Source organism: Vitis riparia, chromosome 15 (genome assembly GCF_004353265.1).
Source record: "Vitis riparia cultivar Riparia Gloire de Montpellier isolate 1030 chromosome 15, EGFV_Vit.rip_1.0, whole genome shotgun sequence".
Lineage (NCBI taxonomy): Eukaryota > Viridiplantae > Streptophyta > Magnoliopsida > Vitales > Vitaceae > Vitis > Vitis riparia.
Window position 1 is genome coordinate 17,921,159 of NC_048445.1, and position 21,304 is coordinate 17,942,462.

At 34.1% G+C, this 21,304-nt stretch overlaps 1 protein-coding gene across 1 annotated transcript; it reads left to right on the plus strand.

The window, feature by feature from the left end:
- The first annotated feature begins 1,261 nt into the window (after positions 1-1,261).
- Positions 1,262-20,337, plus strand: LOC117931523 (protein SRG1-like). The gene is made up of 4 exons (XM_034852488.1): positions 1,262-1,569; positions 18,921-19,168; positions 19,525-19,849; positions 19,939-20,337. Exons 1-4 carry the CDS (start codon positions 1,318-1,320, stop codon positions 20,206-20,208), a joined length of 1,095 nt encoding a protein of 364 aa, XP_034708379.1. The 5' UTR covers positions 1,262-1,317; the 3' UTR covers positions 20,209-20,337.
- The last annotated feature ends 967 nt before the right edge of the window (positions 20,338-21,304 follow it).

Here is a 21,304-nt window from a genome sequence, read left to right on the forward strand (position 1 = left end):
CAAGGCTTGAGGTTCTATAAATAAGTCTAAGCCCTTTGGTTAGTTAGTTTGAATGACTTTAGCCTAGCCAAAGTAATTAGATTGACTTTAGTATATCTTTATGATTTTAGTCACAAAACTTAATGCTTTTAACCAATTTTGCGTAAAGAAAACTCCCTTGATCGATTTTGTAATTTTGATTTGAAGATTGGTGGATTAATCATCATTGTCAAAGATATAGGTAAACTCCCTTGACCGATTTTGTAATTTTGATTTGAAGGTTGGTGGATTAATCATCATTATCAAAGATATAGTAAGACATCGTTATCGAACCTCATTAAATATTGTGTCCCTTTATTTCTTTTGTTGTTTTTTCTTTTAATATTATAAGCTAGTTGAGGTTGTATTTTGTTTGATGTGTTTTAAAGTCCTATGGGATTATAATTATGTCAATTCCTTGTAATGATGCTCCATGTATACTCCATGTATATTCCACTCTTGTATGATAATCATTAGTTTTAGACCTAATTTATTTTGACTTTTTATCATGATGATTATCTACTAATTACATAATTTTTGAAATAGCATATAAAATTAAGGGATATTTGATTAAAGGGATGATTAGAAAGCCAATATTGGAAATTTAACCCTTTGTTATTGTCTGATCCCATTTTGATAAAAATATCTTTACTATTTTTTTGTAAAAATAACATTTTTTTAAAATATACAGTAAATACTTAAAATAATTAATGACATAGACTATTCTTCATATAAAAATATAGAAATGGATAAATTCACAAATATAAAAAATATTTCATCCATTTTAATTAATTATTTCTAAAATTAAATGGCCAGCTACAAAAATCCATCTATTTCCTAATGGGGTTGAACTTGCTAGATTACTGTGATGTGGTGGCTTAAGTTCCTACCAAGTGGCTCTAAAAGTCCAAGAAAACAATCCTCCTCACTTATGGAGGTTTTTTTTTTTCTTCAAAATATTGGTAAAAAAAATGCTTTGCCACGTGGACAACTGAGGTAAAGAGAAATTATATATTAAGCTCACACTCATTTTATTTTTTTATACGTAGCAAAGCCCACACCTTTTTGTCTGATTCCACAAAAATATATATTAAGCGTAGTGGGTAGCCGGCTTGGCAGCGACTTTGGATGCATCGTAATAATTAAAGATGGTTGAAAAAAAAGAAATCGATATGTTGACTACTTTTCATTTTTGAAAATTGAAAAACATCATCATATTTGGCTTCGTCTCAGTCTATAAGACTATAACAGATCCTTTGTTTCAGGGATAGACAATATCATTATCTCTTGCCGACAGCTATGGAGTCAGGACTGTCAAGCCTTGGAAGCTCTCTGCTGGTGCCTTGTGTTCAGGAGCTGGTGAAGGAGCCTCTAACAGCAGTCCCACATCGATACGTGCGTCCTGAACAAGACTCTCCAGTCTTATCCAACGCTACTGATTCTATGCCCCATGTTCCCATCATCGATCTCCACCGTTTACTGTCTGCAGATTTCACCCATTCAGAATTGGAGAAGCTCCACCGTGCCTGCCAAGAATGGGGCTTCTTTCAGGTACATGTCTTTAATTCTTTTCCCTCCCTCTATAGTATTTGTTTATTTATATTTTTTTGTGAAACTTGGTATTTAAATTTCTTTAGTAATATTATCAAATTTGTTACTGATCATGTGCAAAATTTGACATTCCTGATATTTTGTTGGACTTTTTTTTTTTTCAAAGCATCATATAAAAAAGATTTAATTCAATAATCGTATCTCCTTTCTTAATCCCTATCTTTTTGTACCTTAGTCTTCATGTAATCAAACTGGGGATTTCCTGAAATGAAAAAGACAAAGCAATCAGTGGGTCTTCAATTGATGGGGGTCAGGGATACTGTGATGAACAGGTTGGTGAAAAAACTGAGAAGGGCAGATGCTATCAGGCAATAAAAACAATGGAAAACACCAATGAAGAGGTTGGTGAAAAATTTGAGATGGGTGGATGCTATCGGGCAATAAACAACGGACAACAAGGGGCTATTAAGTTAATTAATGCCATTTATAGGTGGATGATCCTTACGTTGGATGCTAAAAATGTGACCTCAATTGATTTGGTCATGCATTTGAAGCAGCCGTCATGATTAACTGTGTTTTCCCTCTGGTCTTTTCTTTTGGTTAGAGGTAATATGGACTTCTTGATCCCAGCTTGAGAGATGCCTCCTTTTTTCTTGCATGGGTTGCCTGCTTTTGCTACTATGTGTCACACCCCTTTTGATCCATATTTTTCCCCATATTTTCCCATTTTTGGGATGTAGAAAAACATTTAAGGGAGCCTTTGGATGTCAATAACACCTTTATTGTAACATTTTTAACAAGAAATCCCATATGGGGATCTCTCCCTATAAATTCCATCCTGACTCCATGAGGGTTCTCATGGGGTTAGTTTTGTTAAACATGATCGAAACATCCCAATATCGGATGAGGGAGCTTGGGTTCCTTTTCCTAAGTCAAGATGAATTTTCGTAGTACTCAAAGAGTCTCATTTATGAGATCTTGGACTCCATCAAGAACTAGGAGCAATGTAGCCACCTCTTAGTCTCTTGTCACCTAGAAGGGTTGGCAAATGATGATGCATTCCTTTGTGAATCATAGGTGAAAGGTGATAGAAGTGGTCATCACCTCATTACCTCCTTTTGCTTTGTAAATTTTCAATGTGATTTGTTCTCTCTTCATTGGATTCTAACTATGCCTTTGTGTTTTAGATATTTAGGGTAACTAGTTTGTTCATCTTTCTCATCATATATAGCTATAAGAGGGTTGTTACCGTCATTCAAATTGGTGCACATTGGATTTCCTTCCTTTTTATCATCCTTTTTGCTACACTAGGCTTCCTCAAGTTCTTATCATTGGGAGAATTCCAATTAGGTAGGTAAAAGATTCTTAACCAACAAAACAATAAATTCTTTCTTGGGTCTAATGCCTTAGAAGGTTGCGATGTGGATCCTAACTAAGAAGAAGCTTTCTATAGGAAGTTTTCTTCTAATTTCTTTAAGGTCGAGAAAAAGAACTTTTACAAAGGTAGAGAAATACTGCTAAGAAGTTTCCTACACCTTTCAAGGAAGTAAGGAAGGAACCTTTTAATCCATAAAGTCAAGCCTTTCCAATATCAAGCGTGCCTTTGCCTATTAGTTTTCAATGAATGAACCAATTTATCATAGGTTTTGTTTAATGTGTAATCATATATACTAGTGCATTTATCATAGGAGACTCATTTTGATGACCAAGACAAGTCATTTCTCCAATTAGAAGGTAATGCACTATAATTTCAAATGGATTGCCTAAGTCCATGAACCAATTATAGGTACATTGTTTACTTGCATGGAACATATGACTTGGATCTCTATGCAACTCATAATGCACCAAAGTCATGTACAATGTAAGAGATTTCATGCTTGAATACACAAAGAGCATAATGCATGAATAGGATAGAGAAATTGAGGAACTTGAATCATATTATAAAATAATAAATCTATTGTTGTTACATCATCTTTTTTTACTCAAAAGGCCTTTAGCATAGTACCTTGGAATTGAAGCTATTTTGACATCATTTGGCCTTTTTCTCCCTTAGACATTTACATACGTGACTTGAGAAAAATAATATGCTTGGTGCAAATGAGGTTTTAACTTTGCTCTCTTCTATTGCATTCTTTACATTGCATGATGGAGCATTTCTGATTGATCCCCCCAAATACCATTAGGTCATTGGATCTATGCAATTCCTCTCAATCGCTTGACCAAATATTTCTTTTGCCATAAACATGCTCTCTTAGTTCATACATTGCCCATCCACTGATCATTGGTTAGTAGTTAAAACGGTTCTTCAGTATCTCAAAGGAAAAAAATTCTTGACATCCTTCTTTGCAAGCTCTCACCACTCACTTTCCATGCCTTTGCAAACGCAATTAGGCGGGAAATTTTGATAATCACAATTCCACATTAGCCTATGTTATACCTCTTGTTTCCAATCCGATTAGTTTGAGTTCTAAGAAACAAAAAATTATGGCTCAATCCTTGACCAAAGTAGAATATCGAGTTGTCGTCTCCATTGCAACTGAAGTCAATTAGGTGTAGAACGTACTCATTGAACTTAATGCTCATTCTCTATCCAATGATTTATTCTGACAATATAGAGGTCGCATATGTTTGTGCTAATCCAGTGTTTTATTCTTGCATGAAGCATATTGCCATATATTTTTACTTTGTTCATGATCAAGTGTCCAAGAAGTTGCTATGGGTTTCTCATGTCCACACCTTCAATTAGCTCCCAAATTCCCTCATAAAACCACTATTGTGCTTTCAATTTCTAGATCATCATTCCAAGATTGACATCCGGATAGAAGCTCCATCTTGTAGGCATGAAAGGAAAAACTCATTGACATTGTCCATGCATATTTTTGGTAGGTGTTGATTTGTAAACACTATCCATATTCACTTCCTTAATCTCATTTGTAATAGTAGGAACTACAACTCACACACACATCATTTAATAAGATGTGTAGAGACACACTCATCTTTCTCATCCTCGCTAAGTTTACACTACAAAACCTACCATTTCCTAAAAAAAAAATCAGTCAAGGGCCTAAAACATCTTAGGAGAAAAGCAATTCTAAATTACACAAAACACACATAAATTTTGTTACACGAGTAGAAAATTAAGAAAAATACAAGATTTTTAACGTAGTTTGCCGATCAATGTGATCCACGGACTACACTAACACTCAACAATATACTAATCAAAATGAATGAGAAGAGTTATAATGATGCAAGGATTGAAATGTCGAAAAATTTCGGTGATATTTCTCTGAAATATCGCTTATTGGCCGGCTCGGACACAATATTCGTCACCGATTATCGGTCGATGGAAATTTCGGTAATTTTTCCAAAATATCGCTGATATTTCAGTATTTACCGATTTTTCGGGAAATTTTCTGATATTTCCTACCAGTTCAGCTTGCGCAAAGGATACAAAATCTGTCCATTTTTTTTTTTTTTTAAATATAAGATGTTATTTGGTAATCTGATCATGATTTGTAGGCAAAGGTTGTGTGTTTCAGCCTGGCTAAAAAATCGTGGATTTAGGGTTCATGAAATTTAAATCCAATGGCACAAACAGAAAGAGACCCCTAGAACAGATCTAGAAGACATAGGGAGCAAAAAAAAAAAGCAAAATTTTTGGTTTTCATTGGGAGCTTTGCATGGATTTTCTCGGAAATCAAATGAGGATGAATTTTCCTGGAAATCGAATGGGGGATGGATTTTCTTGGGAATCAAACGAGGGTTGCAAAAAATAGAAAAATAAATAACATGATTAGATTAGTACTTGCGAGGATTGAGAGTGGCAGAGGAAAATAGGGCCTTTTTAGGGATTTTCTCGTGGAGGGCAAATTTAGAAAAGGGCTTCTTGATGCCCGAATCCATTTTTATTTGGATTAAATCAAAATTTTGATTTTTATGGTGATACTTTATAAATTAAAATTTATTTGATAAAATAAATTAATAATAATTTTAATTATTTAAATAAATTAATGTTAATAGAAAAAGTTGTTACGACATATTTTTAATAAAATTTTAGAAATTAAATCTCAAATAAAATATTTTATATAAATTAATTTAATATTTAATTTAAAATGTAATAAAACGTGTTTTAATAAAAATATTTTAAAAATTTTAAAATAAATATTATCTTCAACGAGATGGACTCCCTTCATCTAAAACCACATTGATCCTCATTTTGATATAAAAAACTATTGTAATGTCATATATATATATATATATATATATAATCATGGCATAATTCTTGTTTTCATTGCATATGACCTTGTCTTGGGTGTTGTTGGTATCAGAGCCATCGGGAAAAGAAGTTGGGTTTGTTTTGGGTGTTTTGAGCTATCCTAGGATAGGTAGTAGTGTGCCTAGGAGCGCGAGCCCTGCCGGTTGAGCCGTTGTTAGCCGTGGATAGGCGTTTGTTAGGCTGTAAGAGGGTTGGGGTGACGTCTCATAAGGTTTGTCAATCTGCTATTAGGCTCTAGATCAAAACCCTAAAATGAGTTCAATTTTCAGAACCATGTCTAGGAGATCCAGTGATTCTCAAGATACTGTTGTAAACAGTGAAAAGATCAATTATCTTAAGATCCAAAATGATTTAGATGATTGGAAGTTACCCAAGGTGTCTAATCAAGAAATTTATAAGAAAGGAACCTTTAAGTTTTTCATAGATTATACCATCAAAACCTCTGAAATGACAGTCAGCTTAGAACAAGACGACCAAGTCATAAGACTTCTAGATAACAGGTCCATTGAAAAGCATAAGAAAAATGGCTATAATTTCATACACTTTGGTATGATTCAAGTAGCAGCTAAGCCTTTGACAAGATTAGGCTTAAACACCTCTATTGTCATGTGTTTAAGGGATAATAGACATCTCGAATATCGAGATTCTATTATAGGCGCAGTCCAAGCTAGACTGAATGATGGCCCAATTTATTTCCAGTGTTATCCTAACTTCACAGTTAGAATAAGAGATGCAGACATCTTAGATTTTGTTGTCCTGCATATTAAGACCCATGGCTTTAAGATCAAACCAGGAAACAATCCTGTTTCAATCATAACCAGGTTTGCCTATAAGAGCATGAACACAAGCATTGGATTTAGGGCTCTTTGCACCAGCCCTAAGGGTGAGACCACTTACTTTCACTCAGATATGCTTGATAAGTCAGATTTCATCATCCCCAAGAAGATCTTGTGGAAAGGTGTTGATTTTCCTAAAAATTGACATTTTGCTAATGCCGTTCCAGCCATTGCACAGAGATATGAAAGGATTAAACAAATTGTTCAATATCCTGATGGAGGAGGAGATCTGATTTTCTCTAACTTTTTCAGACATTCCAGCAGTCTTAGAGTTTCAGTTTATGAACCCTCTAGAGCTTCAAGTTCTTCTATCCCAGTTAGAACCACTAGAGAAGAGGAAGGTTCGAGCTCAGGAACTCCTAAGAACATTAAGCTAACAGGTGTTAGAAGTCACACCAACGTGACTAGACCATTTTACACTGAGGAAAATGAGTCTACTCAGGAATCCCAACAGGATGAGTCCCTGTGATGTCTCCTACCTATTCCCAGATGATTAACACAATAAGCCTAAGTGATGAGGACTTTGAGATCAACAAGGATCTCTTAAAAAAGGACTTCTACTCTGAAGTCAATAAGCAAATAAATGATTGGTTCTTTAGTACTATCCCTAAAGTCATTAGAGCCATTTACCAAGAAGAATTCTATGCTTACTTAGGACAACAAAAGAAAAATATTAAGTTTTGGATTTGGTTTGAACTCTTCAAACAAGAGGAATATCCAGATTATCCTTATAAGCGTGTTAATAACACTAAGAGCACTGATAAAATTAAGTCTTTTGAATTTTCCAAGGAATTCCAGGAAAATCCCCAAATTAACTAGGCTTTTGTTGATAGGATTAACCAGAAGATTAAGGATAATCTTGTTGCCCCTTTGACTGTCCAGCCTCATAAGAGAATCAATATGGTTAAAGGTGATATTAGTTCAGAAAAAGAAGTTGATGAACTAATTAAGATGTTTGAGGAACCCCATAATCAAACTCTTTCAAAAAATATTAACAATTTGGAAACCTTTAAGACTAGGAATTACTATCCTAGACCTATCTTTCCTGACATGCAGTTTGAGGAAAGAAATCAGTATACTCAAGCCTCATACACCAGTGGTACTATCTATGAATGGAACATAGATGGTATGACCGAGTATAACATACTCACTAAGCTTCAAGAAATGACCATGGTAAGTACAACCTATAAATTAAACAATAGATTGCCAGATCATGCTGTAGCTCAGACCATTGTTGCTGGGTTTACAGGTCAGCTTAAGGGTTGGTGGGATAATTATCTCACTTTTGATGATAGAAATAGTATCCTAAAAAGCCTATAGGATTAATGAGAATAGTGAAGTTGTTAAGGACGAAGATGGCCAAGATATAGAGGATGCAGTGGCTACTCTAATCTACTAAATATCCAAGCACTTCATTGGAGATCCTGCAAAAATTAAGGATAAAACTGCAGATTTCCTAACCAACCTTAAGTATCCAAGCTTCATGATTTTAGGTGGTATAAGGAAGTCTTCCTAACCAAAGTCATGCTAAGATCAAATTGTAACCAGTCTTTTTGGAAAGAAAAATTCATCTCAGGATTAGCCAAGCTTTTCTCTGAGAGAATTAGGATTAAGATAAGGGAACAGTATAATGGTCAAATCCCTTATGATAAGCTAACCTATGGTGAGATTATAAGCATTGTCACAGTTGAAAGGATTAAGTTGTGCAATGACTTCAAGCTTAAGCAACAAATGAAGAATGAACAAAAAATCTTCAAGAATGAATTTGGATCATTCTGTAGCCAGTTTGGTTTCAGCCAAAAGGAAACTATGCCTTCCTCTAAGCAAAAACCAAGCAGGAAGCCTAGCAAAGATAAGTTTTACCACAGTAAGAGAGGTACCTATGACAACTATAGGATGAATGATACTAAGCAGTCAAGACACGTCCAAAGAAGGGTCAACAAAGATACTAAAAAAAAGGTAGAATCCCCTTTAGATATCAAACCAATTATCTATTTTAAATGTGGCAAGGTTGGCCATTATAAAAAAGATTGTAGAGTTAAGCAAAAGATTAATAACTTAAGTGTCTCAGATGACCTAAAAAATATGCTTTGTAAGGTAATGTTAAACTGCACAGATTCTGAATCAAGGACGGATTCAGATAATGAAGATGACATTATTCAACTAGACAGTAGTGGTGAAGTTTCTAGCCAATCTTCTAGTGACCAAGCAGAATGTATTAAGGGTAATTGTAATTGCCGTCCTAAAACTATAAATGTCATAAGCCAAGATCAGGAATTTATCCTAGATACTTTAAGGAAAGTTGAAGATGAAAAGACTAAGCAAAATCTTTATGAAGTTTTTAAGAAATCTGTTGTTAAGATAGAAACTAAGAAGACTGTAAATCCTTATAACCTTAATGATATCTTAAATAGGTTTGACCAACAATCTCACAAGGAAGTTAGCATTAAGGAACTTCATGATGAAGTTAGGCAGTATAGAAAGGAGATTAAGGAGATAAGACAATTCATAGGTTTAAGTCTCTCTGATCTCCAAGAACAAATCAATAGAATTGTCAACCAAGGAAGCCTTATGGATATTCCAGAATCTTCTCATGTTAATGATAATGAGATAGATACTTTTTTGAATACTGTGAGTAGGGTTATCTTCCAGAGGGGGGAAGTCTCCCTTACTATAGTAGTCAAAGATAAATTTGTCTTTGATATTATTGCTTTGATTGATTCAGGAGCAACTTAAAATTGCCTTCAAGAAGGTCTTGTACCTATTCCTTTATGCGAAGAGACTAGTCAGTCTCTATTTGAAGCCAATGGAAAAAGACTTGCCATTAAGTATAAATTAACAAATGTTCATATCTGTAACCATGACATCTGTATTAAGCAAACCTTTATTCTTGTTAAGGATCTTAAGGAAAAGGTCCTCCTAGGAATACTCTTCTTAAGCTCTATTTATCCCTTATGGGTAGATAACCAAGGTATAAGAACAAAGCTTTTTGATAAGGAAATTCTTTTTGAATTTGCTAATCCTGTTGAAAACATCACTCTTTGTGATCAAGCAATTAATCTTGTTGGAATAGATGATCCACCTAAGATATTAGGTACACAATTCATTCATAATCTCATTATAAATGATATTTTAAGCATTCCTTTATGATTTCAAAATTTGAAACTGATATTTTGAACTAAGGATTTTTAAAAGTTCTTTTCACATCTGAGAAAACAATTAAGTATATAGCTTTTAAGTATAATTTAACTTATTGGATTATTTTAAACCCTAATTTTCAAATTAAGTTTATTAAAGGAGAAAGTTCCATTCCTAATCACTCAACTCGTGGAATTTGCAGGGTTCACAAGACCATGGCCCCTAAAAAGATTACCCAAACTCCTAACCAGAAAACCCAATCCAGTCAAGCTCCTTCTCCCCATAAAATGCTATGGAGCCAACAAGTTGAAGAAGAAGAAGCAAGGCTTCATTCTTCTAACCCTATGCCTAATAAGATGATGACCTTGTACTATGATCATTCTGATCCAGCTAATCCAGTCAAGGCCACCCAATACCCAGCCATTTCAGGGTTTCAAACCTTCAAGCAAGTCACTAAGGCTAATCTCTCTCAAAAGGAATTAGCATCAAACTCCTTTTTTTCAAACAAGCAAATTATGGTGACTGCCAACCCCACATCTCTTTCAACAAAATCAAGATATTGGAAAAATGATTTAAATCAACCTCTTTTGGTTATTGAAAGAGAATTTTTCTCTAAAAACCCCAGAGAGATTGATGCAAAAGCTTTTCAAGAAAATTTTCATTATCCCTCTGGTAATATTTTAAAAACAAGAGAGTTTTATGAAGCAGTCCTTATAGAAACTGGTTCTGTTAAAATTAAGCATAACCCTGATAAATTCAACAATATGGGCTTGGCATTCTCCACCTGCCATATCTATAAGATTCTTACTGTCAAGCAATGGGATGGAAATCCTAATCTTTCAAGGGAATTTTCTAAACCATCAAAGCCAAGGTTTTTTAATAATTGGGATTATCAGAGAACATGGTTCAATGCTTTTTTGATCCAAAATAGGGACTTCCATCATTCATGGATGTTCTATTTTCCATCTAAGAATCAGCTTTCCTTTTTCCTATTTTGGTTCCACAGTTGGTGGACTTATTATGGTCCGACTATTAAGATTCTTCCTAAGCCCATCCTGGATGGCTTTGAGCTATTCAGCAGTTCTTTTGTTATCCCCAAAGAACTTTCAACTTTTCCCTTTTTACTATTCTTTTTCAGCAAATTTGGTCTTGCTTGGATAGTCTAGTGGGACTATATTATCATTGCAGATGAATCAGCAGCCTTTCCAACTCTGGGAAGGACTTTTAAAACTAAATTGTGAGACGCTTTGAAAAATGATGCATCTATTGATGTAGTTAAGCAGTATTTCCTCAAGAACCCCATACAAGTCTTAGCCAGTGATAATATGTCTCAGTTTTTCCTAAAAAAGCAACAGCTACAAGCCATGCTCGCAGTAGCTAAGACCCCTCAAGATTTCCAGAAAATCCTTGAAGAAGGAAGCTCAAGCTTTTCCCAAGAAAATTCTTATGCAGAATTTGATGATTCAAGAAGCTACCTTACAGACAATGGTGACGAATGTGAAGGAATCCTTCCTCCAATAAGAAGATCCAAGTAATCATCAACCTTATGTCTTCCTACCATCAAGAATATTTTACAGCTTTACAATTTCAGCACCAAAAGCAGCAAGCATGTGACTACATAGTCTAAAGTAGCCTGTCAATAGTCTTCTCAGTCGAAAGTGGGTTTTTCGGTGGAATTCGGTGGAAAAGTGAATTTTACTATTCTCTTTTCACTGTTCACTATTCATGCACGAGATTACTATTCATGGTAGTTAGTAAAAAAACAAACAGTGCTTTGTCCCATCTTTTTGGCTATTTAAGGAGGCTTGATCCTCATTTGTAAGCACCTAAAATTTTAGATCTGAAATTTTCCATTCTCTCTCCCAAGCTTATGCTCTCCTTTCTCTCTTCTTTCTCTCTCAACATGTAAGCCTTTCAAGCCCCAAGTTTCTTCTAAGCTTTTCTCCCATTGTAAGATATTTCTCCTTATGTATCTATGTTTTAAGATTTACCTCCTATGATGGATGATCTTTAAATTATGTAAATTTTCAAGTTTATTTAATTTACCTCCTATCATGGATGATTTGTTTTATGTTTCCAGTTTACTTCCTATCATGGATGGTTTTAAATTTATGAACTAAAAAATTTTGTGGTTCCTTCTCTTTTTAAATTTCTTTGGTTATTTATCTTGTTGAATTTCTAAGCCTCTTCTTTGTTTTGAATCATGGCATAATTCCTGTTTTCATTGCATATGACCTTGTCCTGGGTGTTGTTGGTATCAGAGCCATCGAGAAGAAAACATGAATTATCCATGATTCAAAACCAAGAAGAGGGTTAGAAATCAAACAAGATAAATAACCAAAGAAATTTAAAAAGAGAAGGAACCACAAATTTTTAGTTCATAAATTTAAAACCATCCATGATAGGAGGTAAACTGGAAACATAAAACAAACCATCCATGATAGGAGGTAAACTTAAATAAAATTGAAAATTTACATAATTTAAAGACCATCCATCATAGGAGGTAAATCTTAAAACATAGATACATAAGGAGAAATATCTTACAATGGGAGGAAAACTTTGAAGAAAGCTTGGGGCTTGAAAGACTTACATGTTGAGAGAGAAAGAAGAGAGAGGGGAGAGCATAAGCTTGGGAGAGAAAATGGAAAATCTCAGATCTAAAATTCTAGGTGCTTACAAATGAGGATCAAGCCTCCTTAAATAGCCAAAAAGAGGGGACAAAGCATTGTTTACTTTTTGACTAACTGTCATGAATAGTAATTTCGTGCATGAATAGTGAATAGTGAATAGTAAAATTCACTTTCCCATCGAATTCCACCGAAAAACCCACTTTCGGCTGAGAAGACTTATGACAGGCTGCTTTATACTGTGTAGTCACATGCTTGCTGCTTTTGGTGCTGAAACTGCAAAGCTGTAAAATATTCTTGATGGTAGGAAGACATAAGGCTGATGATTACTTGGATATTCTTATTGGAGAAAGGATTCCTTCACAGTCGTCACCATTGTCTGGAAGGTAGCTTGTTGAATCATCAGATTTTGCATAAGAATTTTCTTGGGAGAAGCTTGAGCTTCCTTCTTCAAGGATTTTCTGGAAATCTTGAGGAGTCTTAGCTGCTGCGAGCATGGCTTGTAGCTGTTGCTTTTTGAGGAGAAATTGAGACATATCATAACTGGCTGAGACTTGTGTGGGGTTCATGAGGAAATACTACTTAATTGCATCAATAGATGCATCATTTTTCAAGGCGTCCCACCATTTAGTTTTAAAAGTCATTCCCAGAATTTGAAAGACTACTGATTCATCTGCAATGATAATATAGTCCCACTGGACTATCCAAGCAAAGCCAAATTTGCTAAAAAAGAATAGTAAAAGGGGAAAAACTGAAAGTTCTCTAGGAATAACAAAAGAATTGCTGAATAGCTCAAAGCCATCCAGGATGGGCTTAGGAAGAATCTTAATAGTCGGACCATAATAAGTCCACCAACTGTGGAACCAAAATGGGAAAGAGGAAAACTGATTCTTAGATGGAAAATAGAACATCCATGAATGATGGAAGTCCCTATTCTGGATCAGAAAAACATTGAACCATGTTCTTTGATAGTCCCAATAATTCAAAAACCTTAGCTTTGATGGTTCAGAAAATTCCCTTGAAAGATTAGGATTTCCACTTCATTGCTTGATAGTAAGAATCTTATAGATATGGCAAGTGGAGAATGCCAAGCCCATATTGCTGAATTTATCAGCGTTATGCTTAAGTTTAACAGAACCAGTTTGTATAAGGACTGCTTCATAAAACTCTCTTGTTTTTAAAATATCACCGGAGGGATAATGAAAATTTTCTTGAAAAGCTTTTGCAACAATCTCTCTAGGGTTTTCAGAGAAAAATTCTCTTTCAATAACCAAAAGAGGTTGATTTAAATCATTTTGCCAATATCTTGATTTTGTTGAAAGAGGTGTGGGGTTGGCAGCCACCATAATTTGCTTGTTTGAAAAAGAAGAGCTTGATGCTAATTCCTTTTGAGAAGTATTAGCCTTAGTGACTTGCTTGAAGGTCTGAGATCCTGAAATGGCTGGGTATTGGGTGGCCTTGACTGGATTAGCTGGATCAGAATGATCATAGTATAAAGTCATCATCTTGTTAGGCATAGGGTTAGAAGAATGAAGCCTTGCTTCTTCTTCTTCAACTTGTTGGCTCCATAGCATTTTATGGAGAGAAGGAGCTTGACTGGATTGGGTTTTCTGGTTAGGAGCTTGGGTATTCTTTTTAGGGGCTATGGTCTCGTGAACCCTGCAAATTCCACGAGTTGAGTAATTAGGAATGGAACTTTCTTCTTTAATAAACTTAATTTGAAAATTAGGGTTTAAAATAATCCAATTAGTTAAATTATACTTAAAAGATATATACTTAATTATTTTCTCAGATGTGAAAACAACTTTTAAAAATCCTTGGTTCAAAATATCAGTTTGAAATTTTGAAATGCATAAAGGAATGCTTAAAATATCATTTATAATGCGATTATGAATGAATTGGGTACCTAAAATCTTAGGTGGATCATCTATTCCAACAAGATTAATTTCTTGATCACAAGGAGTGATGTTTTCAACAGGATTAGCAAATTCAAAAAGAATTTCCTTATCAAAAAGCTTTGTTCTTATACCTTGGTTATCTACCCATAAGGGATAAATAGAGCTTAAGAAGGGTATTCCTAGGAGGGCTTTTTCCTTAAGATCCTTAACAAGGATAAAGGTTTGCTTAATACAGATGTCATGGTTACGGATATGAACATCTGTTAATTTATACTTAATGACAAGTCTTTTGCCATTGGCTCCAAATAGAGACTGACTAGTCTCTTCGCATAAAGGAATAGGTACAAGACCTTCTTGAAAATTTCAACTGCTCCTGAATCAATCAAAGCAATAATATCAAAGACAAATTTATCTTTGACTACTATAGTAAGGGAGACTTCCCACCTCTAGAAGATAACCCTACTCACAATATTCAAAAAAGTATCTGTCTCATTATCATTAACATGAGAGGATTCTGGAATATCCATAAGGTTTCCTTGGTTGACAATTCTATTGATTTGTTCTTGGAGATCAGAGAGACCTAAACCTATGAATTGTCTTAACTCCTTAATCTCCTTTCTATATTGCCTAACTTCATCATGAAGTTCCTTAATGCTAACTTCCTTGGGAGACTATTTCTCAAACCTGTTTAAGATATCATTAAGGTTATAAGGATTTACAGTCTTCTTAGCTTCTATCTTAACAACAAATTTCTTAAAAACTTCATAAAGATTTTGCTTAGTCTTTTCATCTTCAACTTTCCTTAAAGTATTTAGGATAAATTCTTGATCTTGGCTTATGACATTTATAGTTTTAGGACGACAATTACAATTACCCTTAATACATTCTGCTTGGTCACTAGAAGATTGGCTAGAAACTTCACCACTATTGTCTAGTTGATTAATGTCATCTTCATTATTTGAATCGGTCATTGATTCAGAATCTGTGGAGTTTAAAATTACCTTACAAAGCATATATTTTAGGTCATCTGAGACACTTAAGTTATTAATCTTTTGCTTAACTCTACAATCTTTTTTATAATGGCCAACCTTGCCACATTTAAAACAGATAATTGGTTTGACATCTAAAGGGGTTTCTACCTTTTTTTAGGTATCTTTGTTGACTCTTCTTTGGACGTGTCTTGACTGCTTAGTATCATTCATCCTATAGTTGTCATAGGTACCTCTCTTACTGTGGTAAAACTTATCTTTGCTAGGCTTCCTGCTTGGTTTTTGCTTAGAGGGAGGCATAGTTTCCTTTTGGTTGAAACCAAATTGGCTACAGAATGATCCAAATTCATTCTTGAAGATTTTTTGTTCATTCTTCATTTGTTGCTTAAGCTTGAAGTCATTGCACAACTTAATCCTTTCAGCTGTGACAATGCTTATAATCTCACCATAGGTTAGCTTATTATAAGGGATTTGACCATTAAACTGTTCCCTTATCTTAATCCTAATTCTCTCAGAGAAAAGCTTGGGTAATCCTGAGATGAATTTTTCTTTCCAAAAAGACTGGTTACAATCTGATCTTAGCATGACTTTGGTTAGGAAGACTTCCTTATACCACCTAAAATCATGAAGCTTGGGACACTTAAGGTTGGTTAGGAGATCTGCAGTTTTATCCTTAATTTTTGCAGGATCTCCAATGAAGTGCTTGGATATTGAGTAGATTAGAGTAGCCACTGCATCCTCTATATCTTGGCCATCTTTGTCCTTAACAACTTCACTATTCTCATTAATTCTATAGGCCTTTAGGATACTATTTCTATCATCAAAAGTGAGATAATTATCCCACCAACCCTTAAGCTGACCTGTAAACCCATCAACAATGGTCTGAGCTACAGCATGATCTGTCAGTCTATTGTTTAATTTATAGGCTGTACCTACCATGGTCATTTCTTGAAGCTTAGTGAGTATGTTATACTCGGTCATACCATCTATGTTCCATTCATAGATAGTACCACTAGTGTATGAGGCTTGAGTCTACTGCTTTCTTTTCTCAAACTGCATGTCAGGAAAGGTAGGTCTAGGATAGTAATTCCTAGTCTTAAAGGCTTCCAAATTGTTAATATTTTTTGAAATAGTTTGATTATGGGGTTCCTCAAACATCTTAATTAGTTCATCAGCTTTTTTTTCTGAACTAATATCACCTTTAATCATATTGATTCTCTTATGAGGCTGGACAGTCAACAAGATTATCCTTAATCTTCTGGTTAATCCTATCAACAAAAGCCTAGTTAATTTGGGTATTTTCCTGGAATTCCTTGGAAAATTCAAAAGACTTAATTTTATCAGTGCTCTTAGTGTTATTAACACACTTATAAGGATAATCTGGATATTGATAATCTGGATATTCCTCTTGTTTGAAGAGTTCAAACCAAATCCAAAACTTAATATTTTTCTTTTGTTGTCCTAAGTAGGCATAGAATTCTTCTTGGTAAATGGCTCTAATGACTTTAGGGATAGTGCTAAAGAACCAATCATTCATTTGCTTATTGACTTCAGAGTAGAAGTCCTTTTTTAAGAGATCCTTGTTGATCTCAAAGTTCTCATCACTTAGGCTTATTGTGTTAATCATCTGGGAATAGGTAGGAGACATCACAGGGGACTCATCCTGTTGGGATTCATGAGTAGACTCATTTTCCTCAGTGTAAAATGGTCTAGTCACGTTGGTGTGACTTCTAACACCTGTTAGCTTAATGTTCTTAGGAGTTCCTGAGCTTGAACCTTCCTCTTCCTTAGTGGTTCTAACTGGGATAGAAGAATATATATATATATATATATTATATTTATGTATAAATTGTTTTTATTCAATAAAATCAAATATTTCTTATCTCAATTCTAACTTTATACACTTTTAAAATTCATATTTATTATTCTTAAAATTCAAATAGCGAATCTATCGATATATCTCTATCTATCAATGTTTTTCTTCTTGATCATATTTATATCAATTACACTTACAAAATAAATTTAAAATATGTATTCTTGCTTATTTGATCATTTTTTGGAGTTTTTTTTCAAACATTCCTATGAATTTTAAATAATTTTCGCTCCACCAACATTTGTGAAAAAATATCAATCGATATTTCTCCAATATATCAGTAAAATCAAAATACATCAATATCCATAATAACCGATATTTTTATCCTTGCAATAGTGAAGCTTTCGAAAAAAACCTCTCAATTACAATTGCACTCTCTGAAAAAACAAAACCTTAAACATAAAAAATTAAATATATAATAGGAGCAAACTCATCAATAAAAAATTTCTGTAAGGGGCACTACCCCCTTTAACCCCCATGAACTCATCAAACAACTTGATCCCCATGAGCTCACCAGGGATCTCAACCCCCCCAGGATCTTGAGTGAAGCGCAACCATAGTAATTCAACCTTCACAATCCAAAAAATTTGACACAACAAGAAAAGGCAAAGTATGGCAAACTATCTCCTTATTTATGATACTAGAAGACTTTAGGTGGTAAGGGTACATTAACCACCATTATTATATCCACCAAGATTGGTCGGTTGGACACAAATCCTAACTCTTGACTCAACCTTAATCCTCGCTTTTCCATGAAAGAAGACATAGTATGGAAAAAAAATAGATAGATAAAGAAATTACCATAGTGACAGGGTCATCATTGATCCTCACATCTGAATGGTGAGGACTTCCAATGGTGAGGCTTTTGACGGCAACGTTGACGATTTCATGTCATGAAGTGAAAGGTTAAGGGTCTAGAAGTAGGGAAGAATTGTCTAAAAATAGCTAAGTATCAGGTTTTAAGGCTAGCAGAGGCAAGTAGTCCTTTAGTCCTTTAGCACTTTCTCCAGACTTCAAATATACTTCAATTGGCGATCTTCACCTATATTTTATATGTCAAGTTTCTATACAAAATGTACCTATGTTGCATAGGTAGTTAGGAAGAAGAAAATAAGAAAGTGAAAAGAAAAATCAGAAAACAAGACATTGCCATCCATGTGGTTTGACAAATACCCTGTGAATCATTGGAGAAGATGGCAAACAAGTTTCATCTTTGCATAAAGATTCCCAATTTCATCTGAGGACCCTGACTCTACCAAAATCTGTATCTTTATTATTGTAGGAACCAATTCCTTACAGAAGAAACCTACTTTCATCAAAAGGAAGAAAAAGAAAAATGTCCCCATGAAATTTCCTTTGCACAGATAGAATAATTTTTGATAGGAAAATGTTAAGGAATTAGAAATTGAATGTGAAAAACAAACTTGAGAAACTTTTCACAAGTTTTACTTTTATATTAAAATTAAAAGCCCAATTTCTTATAAAGATCAGAGAAACAAGGTTGTATGGACGTACTGGCTTTTTTTTTTTTTTTGGTTTGTTTACCACTAAATGATCTAAATTCTAAGAACACATTATAGTAGATAAAATTTGGTCAAAGCACATTGCAAGTAATCAAAGTAATTTTGGATAGAAATGAAATTAAGTTTTTAATTTCCTTAAACACATTCATACAATTTTTTGCCACCAAAGTAAGTATATCAATTGATTACAGTTGATAAATCATGGAGTGAGCTCTTCATTGGTTGAAAAAGTAAAGGCAGAGACACAAGAATTCTTCAATCTTCCATTGGAGGAGAAAAAGAAGTTTTGGCAAAAACCCGGAGAGGTGGAGGGATTTGGACAGGCCTTCGTTGTTTCTGAGGAGCAGAAACTTGACTGGGGAGACATATTTTTCATGTCTACACTTCCAACTCACTTCAGGAAGCCCCACTTATTTCCCAAACTCCCTCTTCCATTCAGGTTCTCTCTCTCTCTCTCTCTCTCTCTCTCTCTCTCTCTCTCTCTCTCTCTCTCTCTCTTTGCATGTACTTGTTGGGGTAAAATATCAAGTGAAGAAAAATTGTATAAATACTTTTGAAGAATTATGTGCAAACTTGTAAAATTAACATATATCAGATGCATCAAAGATTAAAATCTCTTTAATTAATTATTACATATAACAATTAATTTTAAGTACCCTTCAAAATTTTTTTGTTTGTTTTGTTTGGCCTTCTAAATAAAAAGAAGGGATTAACCAAGGACAAAAGGCATATATGGAGCTTCTGTTTGCTTATCCTCCTACTGAATGAAGTGCCAGCTATCTTGCTTTCATGCAGAGATACCTTGGAAGTTTATGTGGTTGAAATGAGAAATCTTGCCCTGACAATGCTTAGCTTCATGGAAAAAGCTCTAAAAATAGAAGTTAATGAGATGAGAGAATTGTTTGAACAAGGGTTACAGGCAATGAGGATGAACTACTATCCTCCATGTCCACAACCTGAGCAAGTCATTGGCCTAACCCCTCATTCGGACTCGGTTGGCCTCACTATCCTCCTTCAAGTCAATGAAGTGGAAGGCCTGCAGATAAGGAAAGATGGGATGTGGATTCCCATCACACCCATTCCTAATGCTTTTATTGTCAACATTGGAGACATTCTGGAGGTAACTGAAGAACCTGTCATTTTATGTTCAAATCAATAGAACATTGTATTTCAATGATTCATGTTCTGTTTTCCTCCCTGATTTTGCAGATTTTCAGCAATGGGATTTATAAAAGCATCGAGCATCGGGCAGTTGTCAACTCAGTTAAGGAGAGGCTGTCTATTGCCACGTTTTACAACCCACATATGGATGCAGAAATAGGTCCAGTGCCCAGCCTCATCACTCCAGAGTTTCCAGCACTGTTTAGAAGAGTGGGGGTTGCAGATTATGTCAAGAAATTATTTTCACGGGAACTTGGTGGAAAATCATACCTTGAAGTCCTGAGGATTGATGGAAAGGAAGAAGGCCAAAACATTTGAGTATTGCCTATATATGCAAAAAAAATTGGACAGAATAATGCTACAAGAAAGAATGAATGATGTCCTGAAAATCTGCAAATAATGATGGATGCTTCTGGTGTTTAATGTCAAACTTTTTTAATATCACCATAATTCGCCCCTTTATTTTTAGAAAAACAAATTAAAATTCTAAATATATCTTATTTCAATCCTAAACAATTTGATCTTTGTGTCATTTGTTTAACATCTCTACATATCAAAAATAAGAAAAACAATATTAAGGTGGTGTTTGTTTTTTTAATTAATTTTAAATAAAACCTTAATGTTTAATAGTGTTAAATATTATGTTGTTTGTTTTTGTAGTATTTTATTTATATTAAATATTAAAAAGTAAAGAAAAATCAATATGTTATTTTTTCTATTTAGAAAAAACTACATATTTTGATTTTTTCTATTTAGTAAAAAATTTATAATAAGTTATGAAAAAGTAGAAAAACAAACAACCTAAATTCTGAAAATAAATTGCTTTAATAAAAAAGTAAAAAAAAAACAAACACCACCTAACAAATCTAGCCCTTAACTAAGTAATTTGTTCTTAATTTTACGTCTTTCCTGTTGGCCATAACCCAATTTTCATCAAAGCAACTGAAAATAGAGACGAAATATGATGAGAAACTTGAACACAAACCAACATGAAGATAAAACAACCACAAGTTATAGGTGTGTGAAAAAGATAAGAAGTTGCCCAACCAAGCTTGGAATATTCTACATCACTTGCATACTTAAAAAGGGTCTCAAAACATTCATAAACAGCTACCATAACCGGGACTAATTCATATTTTTCACTTCCCAATCCCCAGATAAAAATAAAAATTGAAAGTTTATATAATCATGGAGAACATGCATGTGAGAACAAAACGTAACAGAAATCTTTGTATTTCTCAAAAAAAGAATAAAAGAAGAAGAAGAAGAAGGGGGAAGAAGAAGAGATTTATATGTGGCCTTATATCCTGAAATTGGATTAGAAGAAGCTAATGCTTTGGGGGTAACTACACCCATGATTATTTTTTAGCCACAAATGTGACTTTATATCATGAATACAAATTTGATATATATT

Coding starts and splice junctions, on each gene's coding strand:
- LOC117931523 (XM_034852488.1), top strand. CDS start 1,318: ATGGAGTCAGGACTGTCAAGCCTTGGAAGCTCTCTGCTGGTGCCTTGT. Junction 1,570..18,920: donor AAGAATGGGGCTTCTTTCAG/GTACATGTCTTT, acceptor AATTGATTACAG/TTGATAAATCATGGAGTGAG. Junction 19,850..19,938: donor ACATTGGAGACATTCTGGAG/GTAACTGAAGAA, acceptor CTGATTTTGCAG/ATTTTCAGCAATGGGATTTA.